General features: G+C 40.6%; 1 protein-coding gene across 1 annotated transcript in view; it reads right to left on the reverse strand.

Moving 5' to 3' along the window:
• kn (EBF transcription factor knot) overlaps positions 1-25,282 on the reverse strand; it is a 311,766-nt gene that overhangs the window by 68,920 nt on the left and 217,564 nt on the right. The window contains exon 7 of the mRNA XM_083134627.1: positions 10,413-10,494. Coding sequence (XP_082990753.1) covers positions 10,413-10,494 — 82 coding nt within the window. The remainder of the gene's footprint in view (positions 1-10,412; positions 10,495-25,282) is intronic.

Genomic DNA, 25,282 nt, shown 5'->3' on the forward strand with positions numbered 1-25,282 from the left:
GGAGTACGTAGCGCGGTTTGCTTTGGCAGACAAAGAAGGGGGAGAGACCGTAACGATAGGAACACCCCGTTTCCTCACAGTTTACCTCGTACTCACTAATCATCGGGACACGGTTATAAAATAAGGAAAGGGGGAGGGGCTTCAGGATCTTAAGGGGGAGTTGGAAAGAGACAGCAAGGAGAAGTCGGGGGAGGGACAATAAAAATGATGGAATAACCTACAAGGGAGGAGGGGGTTCAAGTTGACAACGTTGGACTAAGACGAAACGGGAGGCCCCGAGTAGCCGCCTTTAGTGACGCTGTAAAACGCGGGAAATGACGTTTTTCGTTACGAATATGGTTTCCGGGGAAGCGGATGCTGGATGTCTAAGTGGCCAAGTAACGGTCGAATAGCAACGAGAGAAGTTTTAACCGAACATGTTCATTTTGCAAAACGACTCCCGTTTCTCTCTCTTTCTATGCTTTTCAGCTAACATTATACTTGAATCAATGATTGTTTTTAGTTTAGTTTGCTTTTCTGTCAATTTTGGCTAATTGCGAAGATGGATGAATTGTGACGATATGAAAGAGATGATTGATTGATTGAGTTGGTTCACTTTATGCAGAGTAAGAAGGCTAACCGGGACTGGACCTACAGTTTAAACTAGGATCCGAACCACTATGTGTCACCACCGGGTATCGAAGCTGGGACCCCTTGATTAGAATGCGACGACGCTACCACTACGCCATCGGGGAGGCTAATGATGAAAGAGATGAAAATCGGAAGCACATATGAACAACACACAACAAAGTCTCGTGAAGGATTATATTGGCCACTGTTCCAGACGCCAAAGCCTCGTTAGTGTGCAAAATGCAGTTCAGGGTGTGCTACATAGAAGTAAGGTTGACATTTGGGTGTCTTCGGAAACGGTCCCCCCCCTCCCCCCCCCCTTACACCTCTCAATGAATCAAGTTCAAGAAATTCCTTCTTACCGTCCTTGGCCAAATTTCCTTCTTTTTAACAAGAAAGATTATGGTCATATTGAAGATTCATAGTCATTCACATTCATATCGATTGATTTTCGGGTCTAAGGGGTGACCTTCTGGTAAGGCACCCAAAAATCAACCTCACTTGTACACTCCGGTTAATGCTTCTTACAGGCCAACGAGGCTCTGGCGCCTGAATTCACAGCCAGAATAATCCTCTGTGGCGTCGTGTTGTCCTGTGTTTGTCCTTGTGTGTGCTGAGTGCCCCTTTACAGCCTCAGCTTTTAATAGGTAAGGAAATTTGAGTCCTCAAAGATAGTATACCTATTGTTCTTGTTAATTATGAATCAATGAATTAGTTTTGAAAATTGAGTAAGGAAGTTTTGAGCAGAGATATTTTATTTTCTAGTTAGGGGTATTTTCTCAATTTTGTTTTTGTTAAGGTGCCTAACCCTGTATTGTGTGAGAGGCAAAAGTAGCCTATGTGCCAAATATGAACTTCAACTGTGAAAATATCCTCACCAAATAAAGTTAGGCGGAAAATAACTGCATATTCTTATTTCTGAGATAACGCACATGTAAAATGATTAGTGTTGCCCACGGGACGAGACGGGACAGGCTTTTAAAAATTCGAGACGAGACGAGATTGATCATGTGTCCCGAGACAAACGAATATTTTCGAGACGAGACAGCATTTCCACGAGACGAGAAAGGCCAAAGTCTCGTCTCGTGGGCAATACTAAAAATGATATGCTACATGACCTCCTTCCCATTTGAAAATCTGGATGTAATTCCAAGATGGCGATTTTCAAGGTGGCCGCCATGATACACACTAGCCCCATCTTGTGTGCTCTTACTCCAATTACCCATATCCAAAATTCCATCGCCCTCCGTCAAGTAGTTTTCAAATTAAAAAGTTGGTGCCGGACTTTTGCCTCACCCTGTATAATAATCAAGCAACCATTCAATATCGATTTAATTTTTCACGAAATGGGTGCATGAACAGCCATAAACACACATGGCTGTAACACATAATCCAAACTAAAGGTATCTTCTGAATAGGCCTATATGTTGGTATATCGACATCAGTCTTATGTGACATGGTTAGATCAGGCGATCAGATTCCATCATGACTCTGGGTGTCGAATACGTGAAAAGATGATTGAAAAATTAAGATGATTCTACATATGTGTCTATCAGGCGCAGCAAAACTTCTCTTAAGCTGAGTGGTTCATTTGAGGGATGTGTGACTCCTTGACTAGAGCCCTGGGTGTCCGGCAGATAAGGGCCGCCAACCCTAAGGGCACAAGGGCGGAAGAGGTAAAGCCAACCCTACTTATCACCACAGCACCGGACATCGACAACCCTTACGGAAGCACACGAGCGCATCCGAGCGTAGACGAGCACGCCAATAAGAACGATGGAGATCCTCGTATCTGTCCCCTAACGCTGGGTCCTTTCCTCCCCCTCCATTTATCCCCTCTCCCTTACTTTTCCGTTCATTTCTCCGAAACCACTTCACTCCTTCATCTCTGTATTATCATCTATTTCAATTTCAAACCCACGCAACCGCCGCGGTGGCAGAGCGCTGGTGTCGTCTGCGGGGCGAATCCGTGGCTAAAGTGGGCTTTCAAGCTCATTTGTTTTGGAGATCTCTAGTTTCTCCAGCCATCCATTTCCGCCCCGATCTTCCGAGGGGGAGAAGTGGAGACATTTTCGAAACGCGCCCTGCCCATGGGAAGTCTATTATTTCCACCTTTTTTGGCCCCAAAATATAATAATATTTTGCTATGTTCTTGCAAAAGACGGCAAGTTAACGTAAACTTGCCACAAACTAAATGCAAGCGAGATTTCACACCAAAGCGACAGGCGACACGTGTCGCTTAGGGATTTCAACAATTGAAAGAGGCTTGTGCGGCCTGCCGCTATGGTGCGAAACGTTGCTGTTGATTGGCTAATCCCAAGCTGCATATGTCGCGTGTCGTTTCAGTATGGAATCTCCCTAAAGGTAATCAAAGGTACCTAAGGATCGAACCCTGAACCTGGTGCTCTCATGCAGGGATGCTAAGTATTGAAACACGTGATCTGGCGAGGTCAGTGGTCGACTCTCGACCTTGCCACCGAAAGTTCCGAATTCGAGTCCATGGCAAAGGCACAAAATACGTATCTGTAGCACAGTTTCAAGCACTTGAATGTAATTGTTTGTTTAAGTCCACTTTATGCACAGAGAAGCTAATCGGGACTGGTCATAGATTTTTAAGTAGGATCTGAACTACTGTGTGACACGAACGGGTATCGAACCAGGGACCACTAGATTACAAGGCGACAAAATTACACCTACGCCACGGAGGAGGTACTTGTAGACAATGAAGCGTCTTTCACAAGCTTTCAACATACAACAATGTAAAAAGATAAAATATAGTTCATATGTTTCATACAAAACTATGTTTCATACAGTCCAGGATATATTACGTGGAAGAGAAGTAGACACTTGAGTCCCCTTAGGAAAAAGTTACCCCTGTTACATCGAAAAAACAAAAAAGTCGGGCAGTTTATGGACATATTGACTAATTGGTACACTGAAATGTTGTTCCATCGGGACTCGAACCTGGGACACCTTGTATAATAATACTAGCAGGTTTTAAAGTATTCAGGAGTGATGCAGCCTAATATTGTTACTTGTTTTACAACTTGAAGTTTTACAACATGAAATTTGGTGTCTTGTAACACAGACTTTCTTCCAGTATCCACGAGGACACGCTATACATGTGCCATGTTACACAAGTGATTCTTAAGACCATCAAGAGGAAAAGCATTTAAGTGTGGCGTTATTACTGGGGCTGATGTGGATTTTAACGTCCCCTGTTTTGGTGTATTAAACATTAGATCTTCACTACTAGAGAAAGAAGAGTAAATCCATGAAAAGTGAGAATATTAGAAAAAATCTTAATTAACAAGATCTTTAAAAGATATCAAATTCTATGGATCCAAGGTTTTGTTTTCCTCCAATTCTTTTTTAGCATGTCTATTTGGTATCGAACTTGAATTTGTAGATCATTCAAAACATTCGAGAAAAAAAAGTTTAACACTCGTGACACAGTATTTCTTGGTTTTTAATATTGAATTTAAGAGTAGTTTAAAAAAATGAAAACTTTTTCGGATTGACTTTGATTTTTTGCAGATAACACAATATACATTTCCACGAATAAGGTTCATTCAGGGACTAGAGCTTATTTCTCTTATTTCAAGCTTTCCACCAGCAAGGACAGTTCACAAATTTGGTAACACCTGTAACAGCATATTTCCTGCAATTTCTCTAACAAGGTTTTATTTTGGATCATGCGAGTTTGGCTGCAGGAACGTATTGATGCACCACTTCCGTTTGTGTTATAATTGGGACAGAATAGTGAGTAACACTAACTTTACAGTTCAAAAGTGGATGGAAAATGTATAACAACCGTGACACAAGCAATAACCCTACTCGTGGAATTCCTGAACACACCATTGGATCTGAGCTTACAAACAATGAATTCTGCCAGATTTATTCTGCAAAAATAGACATAGCGACGTTTAAGTCCTCTGTTAGTACTTTGCACTAATATTCTGCTACCGATAAAACAACAAAACTGTTGCAAAGACCATTGTCGAAACCATTCGGATGACGACCGCTGACGTCACGCGCTTGCAGAAGCTCCACAGATGTAAAAAAAAAGCGCAGTATGACCAATTTATTAAACGTTAAGGTGGAAGAAGACCGTCCACGCATTTAATTGTGAATTTATCTTATTTTAGCGGGGAGACTAACGTTTCGCTTTTAGCATTGAACGGGGCGCTTGCACACACATGCACGGCGGCGAATTGCTTTTAAAGCGTATATATCATCCGACGCATGTTATTAAACAGTTGAGATACTTGATTTTGTGATAATGAACCATTAACCCAGGACCAAAAATGGCGTCGGGAGTAGGAACGGGTGGAATGGAATGGGAAAATGGTTCATTAAAAGCAAATTGTGTGGAATGAAATGGAACTGCATAATCTGAATACAGATTTGGCTCGTGTGTTCGTGATTTTTTACAGAACAGATTAAAAAGGGAGAGAGGAAGACAAAAAAATGGAATAGAGTGAGAGAGAGAGATGGTTTGAAACTCGTATGAAAGCAAGATTTTTTTTTTAAAAAAAGCGCAGTTGAAATACTCCGTTAGTATTGACACAGCGTGTTCAATTCATATAGTACATCCATGGCTTCTATTCTGGGATTACATTACGAGGATGTCATTGGATTAAGCACCGGGGAAATGAACGATACAGAATTCTTCTTGCTTTTATTATGGCTGTGCTTGAGATTTCACAAGCAGCGTTCGTTTATTTTCACCGCCGCGATTGATATAGTGGCGAAAATAAGGGACAGGGAAGAACAAACTGATAAATATTAGCTCTATTGTCAAGCTAAAGCGGAAAAATGTATGTTGAGAGCTCATGACGTTAACAAAACAGAACGGATGGTGGACCATTGTTTCCAAGTTACTTCCAAAATCCTCGTAACTCTTTCTAATGTCTCTGTGTTCCTTTTATCTAACTCTATTTTTATCTATGTTTCGCTGCCTCATTTCTCTCATCGTCTATGATTTTCTCTCTCTATTTCTTTCAGTCTCTGAATCTCTTTTCTTTTCTCTTTCTCACTGGTTTCTATGTCTTATTAATATCTCTCATTCTCCCACTCTCGCTATTCTCTATTGGTCAAAGTTTCTCTGTTTTGCTCCTCCTCTCCATCTATCTTCCCTGTTTCCTCTCTCTCTCTACTATATATATCTTTTCTCTGTTTTCTCTATCCATGTTCTGTTCCCCCTCTCCGTTTCTCTCTCTTCCTTCCACATTTTTCTTTAAATCTCTCTTCGTGGTCTGTTCCCATCTATTTTCCTAGTTTTCTCTCTGTCTACATTTCTCTGCCTCACTCGATCTCTTCCTTCCATCTCTTCATCTATTTCTCCCTTTCTCTCCTTCCGTTTCTTTCCCTGTTTCTCTCTGTCCACGTTCTGCTTCCTCTCTCTTTCTCCCCTCTCCTTTTCTTTTCCTCAGCTTTTTCTTTGTCTATGTCTATGTTCTGTTCTCCCTCTCTCTCTTACCTTCCCCATTTTCCTCTCAATCTCCTCCACCTCTCTCTAAATAATAGTCTGCTCCAATCTTTTCACTTCCTTCTCTCTATTTCTCGCTATTCTATATCTCTCTCTCTCTTTACATTTCCCTGCCTCACTCTCTCTATTTCCCATTAACTCCATCTCTTATTTTCTCTGTCCGTCCAGTTTAATCTCTTTCCATTCTTATCTGCATCTATTTTCCTCTCTCTCTTTTCTCTCATTCTGTTTCTTTCAATCTGTTTCTCTTTTATCACGTCCTGTTTCGCCCCCTATTTCCCTCTCTCTCCCTGAATCATTGTCTGTTCCTATCTTCTCTCCACGTTTTCTCTATTTCTCTCCAATCCATCTCTCTGTCTTACATTCTTTCTGTTTCCCTCTGACTCCATCTCTACTTCTCTCTCGTTCTGTTACTCTCCCGCTCTCCCCTTTCTTTAAACCATTTTCTGAGGACAAGAAGAAAATGAAGCAAGACGATGAAGAAGGGGGAAAAAACGGTCCTTCAGTTTCCTTCCTCCTAAGTAGACATAATTTTTCCGTGCTTGTTTTAATTTGGCTTCTCGCGTGTAGTAATTAGCAGGAACACTGGAGGGCGCTGTTGCAACGTGTCAAGTAAGAAGAACGTTACACTGAACCCCCCCTCTCCCCCTCGCCCCAGGGCTCTTGCGAGGATTTTCAGGCCGTAAGGTCTTTCTCGTTTGCTTCGATACATTACACAAGGGGATATCCTTGCAGCCAGGAAAAGTTCTTTGAAGAGGTCGCTTTCTTTACTCCTTCTTCCCCGTTGCACAGCGGCCATTTTCTTCTCTCTTCTCATACATACGCCAAAAAGCATTAATATTTTGAACAAAGCTCGAATCTAGAAATTAACTGTGAGGAATAACGTTTTGTTGTTTTTGTTGTTAACAACAGTAATAATCATGTATTGCTTTTCATTTGGATATTCGTGTCGGAAGTTCTGAATACCAACAGAAATCCCGAAAATATCCTTTGGATGTCCCTTGGATATCCGACCAGAGGAAGTCCACTGGATATCCCTCAGGGATATTAATCATAATCCACCAAACACACAAATGTAAGACACATATGTACTTGTTGTCAGTTGGATATTAGTGTCGGAAACTCTGGATACCAAAATATACTCAGAAGACATCCTTTGGATATTCCTTGGATATCCGCCCTGATGATGTCCCTCGGATATCCTTCATGGATATTTATGGATGTCCTTTGGATACGCTTTGGACTTAATCTGAATATTTTCTTATGCAGGCGTGGCGGATAAGGAAATACAGTTTCTGAATTAGAACTGGACTTCGAGCGAGAAATGCCTCAACAGGTTTTGTCGGATAAAACTTTGAAGTTTTACTGTTGAGAATTTTATGCATACAGGGTGATTATTAAATACGAGTAGTCTGTGTTTAGAATTTGGAGGAAATAAACTCAATTCTGTGATGCAACAACCCTTTGACGGTCGAACTGAGTTAATACTGACACTCCCCCTGAGGGAGGGAGATCAGAGCCCCCTCCCTTTGGTATTGAGTTCCTTTAAAAATACAATAAAGCTAGCAAAATACAGTGCTGACTGCTGAAACAAGAAGGTAACTCCTTGCGATATTCTAGCCCACACCAGGGATAGAACCCACGGGGGCAATATTTTGTACTATAAATGGGTATGAACTTTGGAAAATGTATGTTCTAGATTGGTGCGTTAAAGTATACAGGGTATATATTCCCTGACAGCCCTGTACTTCCGAAAGGTGGGCAGTTATGGACTGGGCACAGCATCATAGGAACCTACCTTACAACTCTAAATGAGATATGGCAGATATATTGAAGTCGGTCATTTTGAATATGATTTTTTTAAAATGGAAAGGGGGCAGCATGATATACCAAAACAGATTGGAATTTCACAAGAAATTCAAATCTGATATGGTTGATTTAGCGGAATAGTTAGCACAGCGCGCCGGGACTTCAGGGCACCGGCTTCGAACCTCGGGCTAGGCATGGGTATTCTATCTAAGCCCCTTCATCAACTTCATCAAATCATGACTCATCCTCATCTTAGCGATTAGCCAAAACTGGCAGAAAAGTGAAGTAAAATAAACCATATCAATCAATGAATCAGAAACAAATCTGATAATAGTTTTTAGCAGGTATCCAAAGATGGAATTAGCTAAGGAGAAGAGCAGCGAAATGATTCTCACGTGTGGAGAAAGAATTTGCCATGTGGTCTTCGTAGGCTTTGCCTATTGCCATCCTCGCCAGACACCCCACCACACAGAATTCGTGAAACTGGAATTGTTGCTGACAGCCTCCATTTTCAATTTTTGGCCGTTACAAATCTCAGCATATTACTATAAAATTTGCCAGTTGTGCAAATTCAGGACGTTCTCTAGGTGACCAAAAAGGAATTCTGACCATACAGGAGGCAATTAGTGAGATTTTGAAGAAACAGAAGGAAAAAAAGTAACAACATCTCCCGAAATAATTGCCTCGTGCAATCATAGCTCAGTTTCCACGCCGTCAACCGTTCGGAAGGACGCAGGCGCCCCGACAGAACCAAAGAAAGAAAAATCCTTGGTTGCCATAGTAACAGTTTGTGAGGGGTCTCTCAAGCCAGCCGGAGATAATAACTTGTCTTTTTTTCCGTATCGAGCCCCCTGCCCCTTTACACTCAACCCTCCCCCTCTCTCTTGGACCGTCCAGTTTTTCCTTCTTCGCTATACGTCTTCCTTCTTTAGTTCCTTCTTTCTGCGGCAGAGGCGCTTCTTGTACTCGCTGGCATTTGTTTACGTTACGCATACCCTTAAGATGGTTATCGTTATCATAGGTGGGATGGGTGGTCTGCGAATAAAATTAGCAGATTGCATGGTCGGGGAAACGTCAGAAATATTAATTTCTAAGGACGAAGACTAGGTGCCTCACAATGCATAATTGATAAAGAATCAATTTGTATCCAATTTGGAAACTACGAGTTACTTGCAAAGCAAAAAAAAGGTAACAGTTACCTATTGAAATGAGTAATCGTAACTCCCTTACTCTTTGAAACGAAAAACTGTAGCTCAGTTAATTTTTCGAAATAAGGAACTGCAATTAAGTTACTTTTTAAAATGAACTATTACTCAGTTACTTTTTGAAATCAGTAACTACAATTCTGCAAAATTTCAGAATGAGGAACTGTTACCCACTTACTTTATGAAATCAGGATCTATAATTCAGTTACATTTTAAAATGAGGATCGGTTATTCAGTTACTTTTTGAAATGAGAAATTGTAATTAAGTTAATTTTTTTAAATGAGGAACTGTTACTCAGTTACTATTTGAAATGTGAAACTGTAATTCAGTAACATTTTAAAATAAGGAACTGTTATTCAGTTACTTTTTGAAATGAGAAATTGTAATTCAGTTATTTTTTTTAATGAGGAACTGTTACTCAGTTACTATTTGAAATGCGGAACTGTAATTCAGTAACATTTTAAAATGAGGAACTGTTACTCAGTTAGTTTTTGAAATGAGAAATTGTAATTCAGTTTTTTTAAATGAGGAACTGTTACTCAGTTACTATTTGAAATGAGGAACTATAATTCAGTAACATTTTAAAATGAGGAACTGTTACGCAGTTACCTTTTCAAGTGACGAATTGTAATTCAGTTATTTTTTTAAAATGAGGACTGGTTACTAAGTTAGTTTTTGAAATGAGAAACTGTAATTCAGTACCATTTTAAAATGAGGAATTGTTACTCATTTACCTTTTCAAGTGACGAATTGTAATTCAGTTATTTTTTTAAAATGAAGACTGGTTACTCAGTTAGTTTTTGAAATGAGAAACTGTAATTAAGTAACATTTTAAAATGAGGAACTGTTACTCAGTTACCTTTTCAAGTGACGAATTGTAATTCAGTTATTTTTTTAAAATGAGGACTGGTTACTCAGTTAGTTTTTGAAATGAGAAACTGTAATTCAGTAACATTTTAAAATGAGGAACTGTTATGAAGTTACTTTTTGAAATGAACTGTAATTCAGTTACTTTTACTGTTACTCAGTTATTTTCTGAAATCAGCAACTGTAATTCAGTTACTCTTTTTAAATGAATAATTGTAGCAATGTTGATGTTTCGAAAGGAGAGAAAAATTCGAAAACAGCTGCCCTAGCATTGGCCAAAGGTTCAGCGGAGCTTTCAACATAATTAGCACCAATTAATAACTATTAAGAAAGAGTATTTGGATCCTAACAATCACGCAAGCGTACTGTAGTAATGGGTAAATTGAATATCTGTATACATAAGAGATTTCCAATGTATCTTGCAACTTACCTGGAATCTTCTCATGTCCCTAGGATTCCCTGCATTCTTTAGGCAGTTCTGGTTACACTTGAGGAAGAATTTCAGGAAAAACCTGGAAGATAATACAAAAAGGATAGCATCAGTAAAACATGTCAGTTAAAGGTTAAAGAAACCTAAGCTAGTCACATAATTATTTCAATTATGAAATTTATTAGGCTTGGAATACTAAAAAAATAAACAATTTTGGTTTGTGTCCCTTAATTAGAAATCTCTACTGGTGATAAATCGAAAACTTCGTTCTTTACGAAGTGTCATTTCAGCAAATCGTCTCCTCTTAAGACGTGAACTATCCACCGAGATCCTTTCGCTCAAATGCTGACTACTTTCTAATATTTACTCTGAACGCCTTTCTCCAGGGTCACATCACAGAAAATCCGCAGCCCTTCTTATACCTCTTCCTCAAGGCCAATGCCTCTGATCTATGCAGTAGCACACCCTGCACACAAAACTTTGCAAATCCTTTTGTGAGTATATCAAGGTTCCTGTTTCTGATCCATGCAGTAACACACTCCATACATAGGACTTTGCAAATCCCTATCTGGGTATATCAAGGTTCGTGTTTCTGATCCATGCAGAAACACACTCCATACACAGAACTTTGCAATCCCTATCAGGGTATGTCAAGGTTCCGGTTTCTGATCCATGCAGAAACACACTCCATACACAGAACTTTGCAAATCCCTATCTGGGTATGTCAAGGTTCCTGTTTCTGATCCAAGCAGAAACACATTCCATACACAGAACTTTGCGGGTATGTCAAGGTTCCGGTTTCTGATTGATGCAGAAACACACTCCATACACAGAACCTTGCAAATCCCTATCTGGGTATGTCAAGGTTCCTGTTTCTGATCCATGCAGAAACACACTCCATACACAGGACTTTGCAAATTCTTTTGTGAGTATATCAAGGTTCCTGTTTCTGATTCATGCAATAACTCACTCCGTACATATGATTTTGCAAATCCCTATCTGGGTATGTCAAGGTTCCTGTTTCTGATCCATGCAGAAACACACTCCATACACAGAACTTTGCGGGTATGTCAAGGTTCCGGTTTCTGATTGATGCAGAAACACATTCCATACACAGAACCTTGCAAATCCCTATCTGGGTATGTCAAGGTTCCTGTTTCTGATCCATGCAGAAACACACTCCATACACAGGACTTTGCAAATTCTTTTGTGAGTATATCAAGGTTCCTGTTTCTGATTCATGCAGTAACTCACTTAGTACATATGATTTTGCAAATTCCTATCTGCGTATGTCAAGGTTCCTGTTTCTGATCCATGCAGAAACACACTCCATACACAGAACTTTGCAAATCCTTTTGTGAGTATATCAAGGTTCCTGTTTCTGATTCATGCAGTAACTCACTCCGTACATATGATTTTGCAAATCCCTATCTGAGTATGTCAAGGTTCCTGTTTCTGATCCATGCAGAAACACACTCCATACACAGAACTTTGCAAATCCATATCTGGGTATGTCAAGGTTCATGTTTCTGATCCATGCAGAAATACACTCCATACATAGAACTTTGCGGGTATTTCAAGGTTCCGGTTTCTGATCGATGCAGAAACACACTTCATGCACAGAACTTTGCAAATCCCTATCTGGGTATGTCAAGGTTCCTGTTTCTGATCCATGCAGAAACATACTCCATACACAGGACTTTGCAAATCCTTTTGTGAGTATATCAAAGTTCCTGTTTCTGATCCATACAATAACTCACTCCGTACATAGGACTTTGCGGGTATGTCAAGGTTCCGGTTTCTGATCGATGCAGAAACACACTTCATACGCAGAACGTTGCAAATCCCTATCTGGGTATGTCAAGGTTCCTGTTTCTGATCCATGCAGAAACATACTCCATACACAGGACTTTGCAAATCCTTTTGTGAGTATATCAAGGTTCCTGTTTCTGATCCATGCAGTAACTCACTCCGTACATAGGACTTTGCAAATCCCTATCTGGGTATGTCAAGGTTCCTGTTTCTGATCCATGCAGAAATACACTGCATACACAGAACTTTGCAAATCCCTATCTGGGTATGCCAAGGTTCCTCTTTCTGATCCATACACAGAACTTTGCAAATTCCTATCTGGGTACGTCAAGGTTTCTGTTTCTGATCCATGCAGTGGCAACTTCCAGACACAGGTCTTTCTTAATTCTATCCCGGGTGTCTCTAGGCAGGCTTGCGAATACCTATTCTTGTTTTAATCTTATGTTCACATTTGTAATTCTCAGGAGTGTAATGTTACTAACGTTTCTTCATGTCGCGCTTCTTTTTTGTTTTCCGGGCAATAATTATTCTCTGGTATCTTTAAGTATCTCTTATTTAGATTTATAAAAACACCAATGTTGTGATTGTAAGGGTAGCTATTTCTCGATAGCCACGAGGAGAGCCAATGCGGACGAAAAGGAAAATGAGTATGCATGTGGTTAGGGGGAAGGGGGAGGGAATGTAAGGTTTCGTTCCGTTAATGGGAGACTCGTCAACAAAGTATATCCAGCGAGCCCAGCTGAAAGTGGTTTGTTTGGTTCCGCTAAAATATTCAGTAGGAAATCCGCTACAGAAAAACACTATACAACACACTCCTACGCACACACACAGAGGAGAACCTACGCAAATGAGAAAGAAGGGGAGAGACCGAAATGAGAGAGAGAAAAAAATTCTGAGCTCGGAAGCAGAAAATCTAGTTATTTGACCATTCTCAGGTCGATTAGATTTTCGCCTATTTTTCTATTTGTTGTTTTTCCTGCATTTCCTCCCTCCTCTTATATATTTTTTAACGTTTCTTGCTTAACCCTTTTGCAAGTGGAAAACAAGTACACGGTTATGTTTATTTCACGTGAGCGGAGAGATGCAGCGGGTGAGAGAGAGAGGTGGGGGAGGGGGGATTTTTTTTCACTGTTTTAATTGCAGAGTGGCTAATTAGAAGAACAGGGTCGACATGGACCAACGCACACGCAAAATGCGTAAGTGTGTGTGTGCGTGTGCGCGTTCGTTTTCCCTCTCGCTCTTACTTCACTTGTTTTCCGTTTCAGACGTTTTGAATATTTAATGTCTTTGTGGTCGTTCATCGGGTTTGTGCAAAACGAAACAGTTCGATTTCGGGGTTTTCCCTCCTACCTGCTCTACAAGAATTTAAACAGTGGAATTTGTACGCGCATTCAGTGACATCTGCCTCCAATCATGGGTATTTTTCCTCTCTCTCTCTCTATCTCTCCAAACTTTAAATTGTGCATTCACGTCGTCAAGCCAAAAAAAAAAGAGTTTTTTTGTGTATACAAAATTATTAAAAAATACCACATTCGTGGTGTTTCAAAACAGAAGATAAATTTTGAAAATTTTGTTATTTCCGAATTTTATGAACCAAACTTGAGATCTCTGTCTGGCACTTCTAAACCTATATCAGTCGACCTCGGTGGCGAAGTGGTTAGCACAGAACACTACAACGCCAGAGGTTTGAATCTTATCCTGGGCTGGGTGTTCTTTGTGAGTGTCCCTGCATCAATTTAATCATATCATCATTCATCCCTATTGTCGCGATTACCAAAATGTGGCAAAAAACGACGCTAAATAACAAAATCATATCAAACAAACCGCAGCAACATATATTTTCCACCTGCCCTTACCTTTGACCTCTAGATCATCCTTAACAATTTCCTTCAGGTCCATCTTAAATATTACCATTTCATCTTCGTCTTGGCCTTTCAACGGGTCTCTTACCAGTAGGTTTCAAAACTAGAATCTTATTAACATTTCTCTCCTCTTCCCATGCGTGCTACAGAGCAGGTCACCTAAGCCTTCTTGATTAAATTATTATAATAATATCAGAAGATGAATGTAGATTATGAGACTCAGTGTTATGTAACCCTCTCCACTTCCCTGACGTTTCATTCTGAGCATTCTTCAAAGGATTTATTTTCAAAACTCTTAATTTATGATCCTCTTTCAATATAAGGTGCGACGTTGCACATCGATAAAAAAAACAACCATAGACACAATTACTTTAACCGTTAGAATCTTTGATAAATTATTAGATGCGAGGAAGAAAGTTTATGAAAAGATAAGCAACATGCGTTATCTGAATTATGGCTGCTTTTAGGTTCCTCTTTAACATTATTGCCATTTATTAACATTAACCTAGGTATATACATTTGCAAACTATTTGTTATTCGAATGGTGTCCACCCTACACTCAGTATGCAGATCGTAACAACCCAGTGTCACTCTCTGGCAATCGGGTTAAGACAAATGACTGACTGTGATATCCGGAGGCGTCGGGTTCGAATCCCAGCTAGATTGTTGTTGATTTGGTGTTTTAAGTTCACTTTATGCACAGAAAGGCTAATCGGGACTGGACCTACAGTTTAAAGTGGGATCCGAACCACTACGTGCCTCCAACGGGTATTGAACCCGGGACCCCTTGATTACAAGGCGACGACGCTACCACCGCGCCATCAGAGAGGCCGCTTTCTTGTGTTTATCTCTTCATTAATTTAATCTAATCACCTTTAATTTTCGTAATTTGCTTGAAGTTACAGAAAAATGACAATGAAATTACAAATATAGAGTAATAGCTACTTGCACATGCACATACATATAACAATTAATTATAATATACAAATGCGAACCAGCATTATAAAGTATTTGAAAACACTTAAACCTTTACGTTAGTGTATTGGTTATTCCCGGTCCATTTTATGATTATTTATCTACTGTATTGGGTCGGTGCATAAGTTCGTATCATATTATAACATGCGTTAACAGGAATACAATAATGAACTAATAGAAGTATACAGGTGGTAAGATGATACATTGTTATTGTAGTCTAACAATACACAGTCACAACAACACTCACTCAGTCAGTATGTAGTCCCCTCCATTGTCAATGACCATCTGCCAACGTTGAGAACTAGTTCGATGCCTCATCTGTAGAACTGCTGTGTTTTCAGTATATGGCATTAACCCCGTACGAAGCACAAAATGTTTTTGAGTTGAAGAAATCAGTTAGCCAAGTTTCAAGAGCAGCTTCATTAGGAAATACTTCCTACTGCTGCACTTGATCCTATAGGTTAAACTCGAAAAGAAGAGTGTGCCGGAAATGTTCAACTTTGTCCACTTGACACTCCATCTAGTTTCGTCCGCAAAATAGACAAAATGTGTTCAGAAGTAGAATACACTGTTTTCACGATCACAAAATTACAAAGTAAGCAATAATAATAGAATGACGGACAAGGAACTCTTGACAAAGCAGTGTTGCCAACCCATAACAAAACGCTACGAACTTATGCACCGACCCAATAGTTACTTCTCCAACTATAGGCACTAGCGGATTGCAATGTATACTTCGAATGAAGACTATTTCGAATACAGCTACTCAAAGTGATACTTGATGTATGTTAACGTTCGGTAGACGTTTCAGTAGAAAATTTAATTCCGTATATAATGATAAGCAGTATCTATTTTTAAACCATGAGCAATATAGGATTAAGCAGTGCACCAACCATATTGTGTTGTATAGAGCAATTTGCCTATCCTTACCAAATGATAAGATGCTTTAATGCTTCACTGAGAAAACCAGTAATAGGACAGTAACCAGTTAATAAATCAACCATCCAGCCAGTAGGAAAGCAAGAAAGGAGGCTAATTAAGTTCAGTTGGAAGTTTGAAACCATATTCCACATAAATAAGATTCTAGCGTCTAATAGGACTGTTGTTAAGAAACGAGAATATAATTCTTTGTATAATCGTGCTCGCAATGCTCTGTTGGTGGAGGGAAAAGGGTGGCTTTGCCCCAGAAAGTAGATAAATCAGCTCGGGAAAAAAAAATACAAACAGCTCCACATCACACTACACACAAGTTTGCCCTGTACCTGCGGAGTACGATGCTCGTACGTCGGGTGAATGGCAGAACAGGAGAAAACGAACCTCCCTTGCCCAGTCCGATGTTCAATTGTTTTTACCCTGTCTTTCTCTCCCCCTTCCTCCCCTCCAAAAACAACTCCATACCCTTCCTCGGTACCCGTATTCCCCGGGGGGAGTTGTTACAATGCAACTGCCTGATGCCTCCCCCTCCCACCTCACACACACTTTGCCCCAAACGTTGCTACCCAATGGATTATTCAGTTCGGAATGGGAGATGTTGGCTTTAGATGAGGGAGTGGGAGAGGGTGGAGGGAAGAGAGAGAGAGGGGGATGCAATTCGAGGTCCGGCCTGGGTCACGTGGTAATTGGGGTGTTAGCGTTGGGCTCAGGGGGGAGCGCCCTAAAACAGATCTATCGTTCCTCGAGTAGAAAATAGACATGCCTTTGTATGCAGCTGGACGAAATCGTCCACGGAGAAGGTTGGAGGGTGTAAGTCTGTTAGCGCCCCGGCGTACCCGAGCTAAAGATGTGGAAAATTAATTGTGCGTGGAATATGAGAGTGACGAGGGCAGGACTCCATTGGTGTTTTCAACACCTTGTTGGTGGTAGGTCCTAGAATTTCAAGACCGAATACTGCAGGGCAATCTCACCAACGATGTCTTTCGAACACGCCCCTTGCTTAGATGAAACTAAACTACATCGCATGCCCACCTCCATGGCAGAGTGGATATTTCAGCTGCCTACGACGCCAGCGATTCTGGGTTCAAATCACAGCCTGGGCATGCATCAATTTCATCATATCTCCAATGATCCTCATCTTCGTGATTCGTCAAAATTGCCAGAAAAGTGAAGCAAAATAAGCCGAATCAATCAATAAATAAACTCCAATTAGGTCCAAGACCTGCCAAACAGCGCCCTAAAACTGGTGATTTCTTAGTTCCTAGACAGGGGACTGCTACACATTTGGAATAGCTCTTGAACTGTTCTTGGAAATACTGAGCCAGCAACGAAACTTTCGGATTCCCAACAGAAATTAAATCCGAAACCTTTAGTACCAAGGCCTTCATAGAATATTATTGTAGTATACAGATTTAGCCTAAAAGAAATATGCAGTTTAAACGATTTATAAATTGGAATTTGTTTGTTACATCAGAAAGCATTTAGTACTGTTGTATAGAGAAAGTCTTCAAGTTTACGACCTCTGCTTTTCGTTTGTCTTCGTGACGTCAGCATCACGTGAGCACCCTTGACGTAAGTCGAGCAGTATGGCCGATAGCCAGGTGGAGAAGGCTTTCTGCGTGATTGAATTTGCAAAAACAAATTCTGTTACTATGACGCAACGTCGTTTTAGAACACTGTGTGGTAAACAAGCACCCACAAGGCAGTCAATCTACGATTGGAGCAAGACATTTGAGGAAACTGATTGTCTGTGCAAGGGGAAAGTAGCGTTTGCGGAGAACTGGACTATCACATTGATATCTGTCGTGTTACAAAAGGGTAACACATACTTATCAACATACTCTTCAAACCATGTAAGTATTTCAGCAATATTATTAAAACTCTTCCTTCTGTAAAACTTTGAAAGTGTCAATTTCTTTTAGGCTAACCCTGTATACTGTATTCTGAAAAGTTAGTGACAAATTTCTATTTTCAGTAATCGCCAAAAATAACACGATTTAAATGTGTAACTTTCAAAAACATTAATTACTCACAATGCAAATGGTTGATGTAGAACAGTGACTAAGCCTATTGGTGTCTCGGGTTCAAATCTCGGCCTGGGCATGGGTATTGTTTATGTCCCTTCTTCAATTTCATCACATCATCTCCAAACCACTGTGCAATATACCTCCACCGGGTATCGAATCCGTAACCGCTTGATTACAAGAAGACAAGGTCACAACTACGTCACAGGGGAGTCCCAGGAAGTCAGGTATCGTAGAGGTAAGCCATGGACGTATTCCTTTTATCTTACGTCTTTTTTATGTATCTAAGATAATCTTGACGATGACGATAAATGATTATATACAAAACGGTTATGGGACAAACACAAAGAGATATCTATACTTTACTCAGGATTCTAGCCTAGGACTTTTGGTTTGGTTGTGTGTTGTGATTATCACTCCGCTACATAGACTGCTCATGATCTATAATCGTTGTGATTGACATTGTAATAGAAGAAAACGATCATAAAATAACCAAGAAGCTGCTTAGCAGCGTTTACAAGTTCCGAAACGTAAACAAGACTCTAACCCTCAGCGTCTGTTTGCACATTCTAAAGAAGTATCCTGCTTCGAGATTTTGCATTGACTCACGCAGTTTGAACGAGGATTCAAGAACTGGTTCAGAATATAAGGCGTGGTGAGAAATAAGTTTGCAACACTTGTTGAAGAACAGGAACACGAGGTATCAAATCAGCATGCAAGTCAGGGCCCCCGAAAATGCTCTTTCAGAAATCCAATTCCCACCTTTACAATGGAAGGGACAAAAAAAGAGGGGTCTCCCCATACTGAGGGGCGCTATCATGGCTGTTATTTACATTAGAACCGCCCGCCTCTTTACAAAAACTATTACACGGTGGCATTGACTCCTGGAAATTTCATTTCGGATCAAATGGCCTGTTGTGAGGATTATCCTCTCTCTTTCTCTCCCCATTTCCTTTCTCTATCTTTCATCGCCTTCTTCCCTTTGTCTTGCATCTTTCGAAGAGGACCGGAAAGTCTGGATGGGCGAAGGGAAACAAATTGGGGACAAATTTGATACTCGGCGAAAGGGACGTACTGTGGAGGTGGAAAAAGGTTGACTGGAAGAGAAGGGAGGACGAGTGGATTATCTGAAGGGACAGCAACATGTAGTTTCGCCCCTCTACCAAAGGAGTTCCGGGTTCGAATCTCTGCGATGGAACATTTCAGAGGTTCACATACCTTTAGTAAACATAACTAGCCTGTCTGTGCAAGAAAAGGTATAGTTCTTCCCTGTACATTACACCGTACCTTGAGGGCACATAGTGAGTGTGAAGATAGTGTTTGACACATTCTCGATGTCGATCATAGTGGAGTTCGTATGATTAGAAGGTGCCATAGGTGCGATATCTTTGGAGGGCATGGAGGATTTGCCATCAAGAATCTTGTCTTAACAAAATTCTTACACCCCAAAATTTGCGGCCTGGCTAGGGTTTTCGTGATGATAACAAAGATAAGCAATTAGTTTTGACTCCGAATATACTTTAGTAGGGATAAGACACACAAAGAACGAAGGATAATGTCTGTCTCTGACTATGATTGTGAGTGTTCCATGTTTTCATTCTCTCTCTCTCTCTCTCTCTCTCTCTTTCAAGAGACCAATAACAGATCTATCTCCACCAATAACAATATATGCTAAAAATACAAGTAAAACAAGAATGGAAGATAAATAGAAGTACGAAATTATTTTGTAATGACATTTCTAACCAGTGTGTAAAGAAATAAGTTTCCTATTTCATAATTATCTTACATAATTGAAGTATGTCATAACCCAATGAATATGTGTATCATATAACAATTCATACATATACACATTGGACTCTTTTTTAATTCGAATTCCAAGGGAACACGAAATAGTTCGAATTATCAAAATTTCGAATTAACAACAAAAAATTCACATCATTAAAGATGATTTCAAGGGGAATAAACGTTTGTTTCAATTACGCAGTAAGTCGAATTATGAAATTTAGAATTGAAAATGTTCTACTGTATATACGTGTGTGTGTCATCAATAATTTCGCACCCTGGTGGTGCCCACAAGGTACCTAGATTCGATCTCGTTTCTCATGTGCTTACTAAGCAGATGCCAACCGTTGAAGACCATGCCCGGCTGAAAATGAACAGTTTCGCCCATTCAAGCACACCTATCCCTCCTTCAAATGAAGACAAAGACATATCGCCAGCGCCATCTACGAACCCCTCCAATTCTTTCTTTCTCTTCCTTTTATTCCCTTGGTATATCTGTCTCTCCTTCCTTTTTAACCACGGGTTAATGATGTTACCTCAATTTGTTGTTCGTGTGCCCCCTCCCCTGCAGACGTCCCCGTAATCCATTTGACGAGGGACAACATGGGGCATTGTCACGCGAGGCACGCTGTTGCATAAACGGCGCCATTTTGCCTCCCTCTTCCCAAGGAGAAGGAATTAAGACTATCTTTCAATGGAAGGGGGACGCTCGGAATAAAACTAGCCTCGTGGGATCGACGGTGATATGGTGAATGGGAGGTGGGGGGCAAACTGAAAGAGATTGTTTAAGAAAAGTTTAAAAGAGATTGTCGAGAAATTTCTCGGTTAAATGGGACCCGAACTTTGGTGGAGATGACGCACCTATTGACTCCCCAGAGCATCTAACGTCACGTGTTTCGTTTGGAATGTTTTGGGAGATTTCAGACCGAAGCGACAATCGACACACGTCGCTTGGTAACGACCAAATCAACAGCAACGTTTCACACCGTAGCAGGATGTGTTTGATTGGTGAAATCCTTAAGCGATATGTGACGCGTGTTGCTTGAGGACTCCGAAGTAGTTTTTTTTTCGACTTTTACTTGGCACGGGTCAGGAAGTGTCAGCGCTATTTGTAGCCTATTTCATCATATTATCTATCACTCATCTTCCAGATTAGCCAAAAGTGTCCGATATGCCATGTAAAATAAACCAAATCAATCAATCAATCAGGGTTACCAACCACACGTGTTAGAGTCATACACGTGTCATATGTTCGTTTGAATTTTTCATGGCCATGTCATCTTTCAGCTTGAATGTACCATATGTAATTTTTGTATTTTTTTTTTACGGCATTTGGCCTAACAGTGCGACAATATATGAAAGGTTGCTATCTGTAACATTGTTCAGTGTAAGTTAATACATCAGTGTAATATTATAGTATGCATTATTTACACTAAATTAATTAGTTCGTTAGTACTCACTAACAACAAACACGCGCTGTTCAACTGCGTACATGTTTGTGGCAAACGCAACCACTCTATACAGAGTCGCGTCTCAAGGTCACGGGTACATTTATCTTTCCATAGACGTACACCTTGTCAAAATTCTTATGACCCTGCATAATATGAGTGTTGTTCAATTGCTTTGCGGTAATAAGAATCAACCCTGGAAGTGTGATGTCACGAATCACAATGTCTTCCGATAAGACTGCTGCAAATAAAGGGTTATTGCATATTTATGACGATGTGAATGCTGTTGCTATTGCTTCAATAATGATCCAATAGTACAAAGCTACTAGGCTACAAGAACCGAAGTAAACTCATAGGACACTAAGCTCCTACGTGATTTTTGAAAACAAAATTTCCAAACATGTCTTCCGTTTCTAGAAATCATGTCGATACTCAAAATTCTGAAAAATCATTACTACAACAATACAGTCCTATATTCAATTGTTCGCATAGTAGTAACGTGACACAAAGCATCTATGACGGAGTACTTACAGTGAGACACTAGGAAGTTACATATGGTTGGAAAGGGGTGCGTTCAAGTGAAGCATCAGTATAAGAGTTATTAAGAAGACACTTATCTTGTCCAAATATTATCATTTGGCATATTTCTTTTCGGTAGTTCTTATTGGTGGTTGCCGAAGGGTGACAAGGATATACTTGATGATGAGGGGGGAGTAAAAATACCGTTAGCTCCGGGGGAGGGAGGGGAAGAGGGGTGAAATGAAGTGAACTTAGTTTTCAGAGAACCGGGGTGGCAGTCGTATTGGTCCAGATGTCTCTATTTAACATTCATTACATGCTTGGCTTAACTTGATAAAATACCCTCTCTTCTTGGTACTCGAGCAGAGAGCAAAAGATGGCGCTGCCTTGTCGGGGGGAGGGGGCGGAGTCCTCAAGGGAATCTCGACCATAATGACAAATAATTAGACCTTGCAGCGGGGCTCTTCTGCCATGCTCATCAAATCAGCAACTGCAATCCCATAAAATTGCCAGCAAAGAAAAGAAGATCGAGTCTGGGGGGAGTGGGGGCGAAGACGCAAGGGGGGGTTGGGGGTCGGCGGAGGAGGAAAAAATAATGAATTCCAAGCTTGTGGCACGGTCGAGGAGGAAGTTTTGTGTCTTCTCAATCACTCTTGAAGCACGTAACAACAGTCCTTCACTTTTAAATTTGTTTCGTTGGTTACTTGCGTGAGTAACTTTGACGGAATTTATAGTTCATATTTCTTAGGACATTCAAGACAAAACGCAACACGACGAGGCAATACGGGTCAATTTTGTTGGCTAAAATCTGATAGCAAACTTCGTCCATGTACTCAGTAGATCTAGGCCTGTCTTTTATAATTTGGGAAGCGGGTGATGATGCATTTCAAGTAAAACAGTTTGCAGCAGAATCAATGTGCATGTAGAATTGATGTATCAGTCTAGAGGTTGTGAATTGAATCTATTTCTAGCAAATAATTGGTTGGAAAATGCGATATTAACAATTTAATGTAAGATTCAATGAATACATTTAATTGCCGGTCTGTGCCTGAAGTGAATGGATTCGCGCATGCGCAGATCGTCTTGTCGCACGCCGCTCCACGCGAGACCAAATTCCACGGGCCTTCGTTGTTTTGTCGCAAACTGTCGCAACCGTGACTGGAGTCAAATGTTTCGTCGTGTGTGCGGCCTTCCACAAGGAACTATGTTAAAACCTTCCCTGAAACGGTTTGCGACAAGAATGACTTGTCGCGTCGCGTCGTGTCGGATCCGGTGTGCGGTTGGCCCGAAGTAACAAGGGGAAACAAGGAAAGCAGGTTAGCTCTTATGCCCCTTGCAGTAAAAAAGTGATGATGCAGCTTTTGTGAAGTGCACATAAAGGGAACATTAGAAACGGAGAAAGAGAAGCGTCACTCATCCGATGCAGCTTTTAAGCGTAAAGGTATTTTCTGTGCTGAGGTATTTGGAAATGTTGAAGCTGGTCGACGATTTACTGTGTGTGAAGTGTTCATTCAACGTAAGCAATATTTAAGATGCACCTTACATTCGATGGCGTTTTGGATTCAAAGAAATATGGTAATATAAGGTAACGTAGTTCAATGGTAAGGAGTAAAGGTAATTATACCTATACTCTGTCCCTGCTAACTCTGGATCAAGCGAACGAAAACAAGACTGCGCAAATAGTGACGCGTTACGGCTCCACCAACGAACACGTGAGAGTGAACGGGTCTGCGTGGAGGGGGGAGCAGTACTGCTTCGCTCTGCCCACTCGATTTCTCTGCCGCTATTCGGGGGATAGAGTAAACTCGGTGGCCGAAATCATTAAGTGGTGCTCGGGTTCGAGTCTGGGCATGAAGTTCTTTGGGAGTGTCCTTTCATTAAACTCATCTAATCATCTGTCATCCACAGCGGCGCGATTAGCAAAAAGTGGCAGAAATAACACAACTACAAATACACTAATTCTTGCAAGAGCTCTTGGTGCTTCAGCTGCTGTAAAAATTTCGGCAACATGGCACTAACACAATTGTCAATAGAGTGACGAATTGCTTGTACTAATTTGCTCTAAACAATTCGCATCATATTACTACATTTCTATCTGGTCTAACAGGGGAAAAAATACATCACATACAAAGTGAGAGGTGAATTGGAGGGGGAGGGGTGTACTATTGTCCCGAAGCCGATAAAATGCTCAATATCACTCCCCTGCGAACACCGGGTGTCATAAATTATGCAGTCATTCCTTCTTCCCCTCCCAATTCTCCGTTTTCATCAATTAATAAAAGCTATCACAGAGCATTCATAATTGATGGCGTTTCCATTAACGTAGATGTGAAGAAAAGAGTCGAAGGGAGACTGATGTGTTCGAAGAAGTGGAAGAAGATAATGAAGACACGAGGCGAAAAAAAAGAGACAGAGAGGGGGAAATAAAACATTGGTTGGCAGAAGTTCCAAGACAAGGTACAGTGTACGCGAAAAGTCCCGAACGTAGGCAAAGGGTGGGGTTTGGTGAATTCTCCAAAGAAAATGCACCAGCAGTGAGAACCACTTGATGGAATCTGTTGTGTATGTGGCTGTCGTTTTGTGAAAGGACCTTCTCTATTGTAGAGAGGTGTCTCCCCGATAGCGTCGTCGCCTTGTAATCAAGGGATCCCGGGTTCGATACCCGGTGGAAGCACATAGTGGGTCGGATCCCACTTTAAACTGTAGATCCAGTCCCGATTAGCCTTACTGTGCATAAAGTGGACTCAAAACACCAAATCAATCTATTGTAGAGAACAATCTTGTGCACTCTAAAACATATACAACTGAGTTGCTGAAAAGTGCTAACACCATGACACTTCATTTGGTGTTAATGCGGAATTTGAGCTATTTAGCACCATCTTTGGTATCTTGTTATACCATTTGATGACACTACACCAAGTACTGAGACCTTTAACACTCTATATAGTGTTTTGTTGAACCATTTATGGTGTTACATCATATTCGGTGGCTACCCGGTTGGACTTTATTTTTTAAAATATTTTTTTTTAGTGTGGCTGTTGCTGATGTTCTGCTGTACACAAGGTTGTACACACAAAGCACCTTGAATAATTGTGAACCTTCTTGTGCTGAATCCCTGTGAAAGCACATTGTCTAGTTGTTAGGTTCCCACTTTAAATTGAGGACCCCGTCTCGATTAGCCTATCCGAGAATAAAATGAACTTAGAATAAACTCTATTTATGTTATTGTACCTCGTATTCCCACCTGATTGACTGATTATTTGAATTAGCTTATTTTACGTTACTTTTCATTCACTTTTGGCTAATTTCGACGATGAGGATTTCAATTTTCCTTTATTAAAGGGCGAGGATCAGCCTGCGGCTGTTCTACCACCTAAAAAATAGTCAAAAGTGACAGAAGTAAAATAAACCAATCCAAGATACTCCCAAAGAACACTCATGCCCAGGACTGGATTGGAACCCCGAACTTTCTCGCTTCGTAACCTCTTCGCCACTGAAGGCGGTGGCACATCTAC

The sequence above is a fragment of the Lepisma saccharinum genome, chromosome 1 (assembly GCF_977018435.1).
Source record: "Lepisma saccharinum chromosome 1, izLepSacc3.1, whole genome shotgun sequence".
NCBI classification, from domain to species: Eukaryota; Metazoa; Arthropoda; class Insecta; order Zygentoma; family Lepismatidae; genus Lepisma; species Lepisma saccharinum.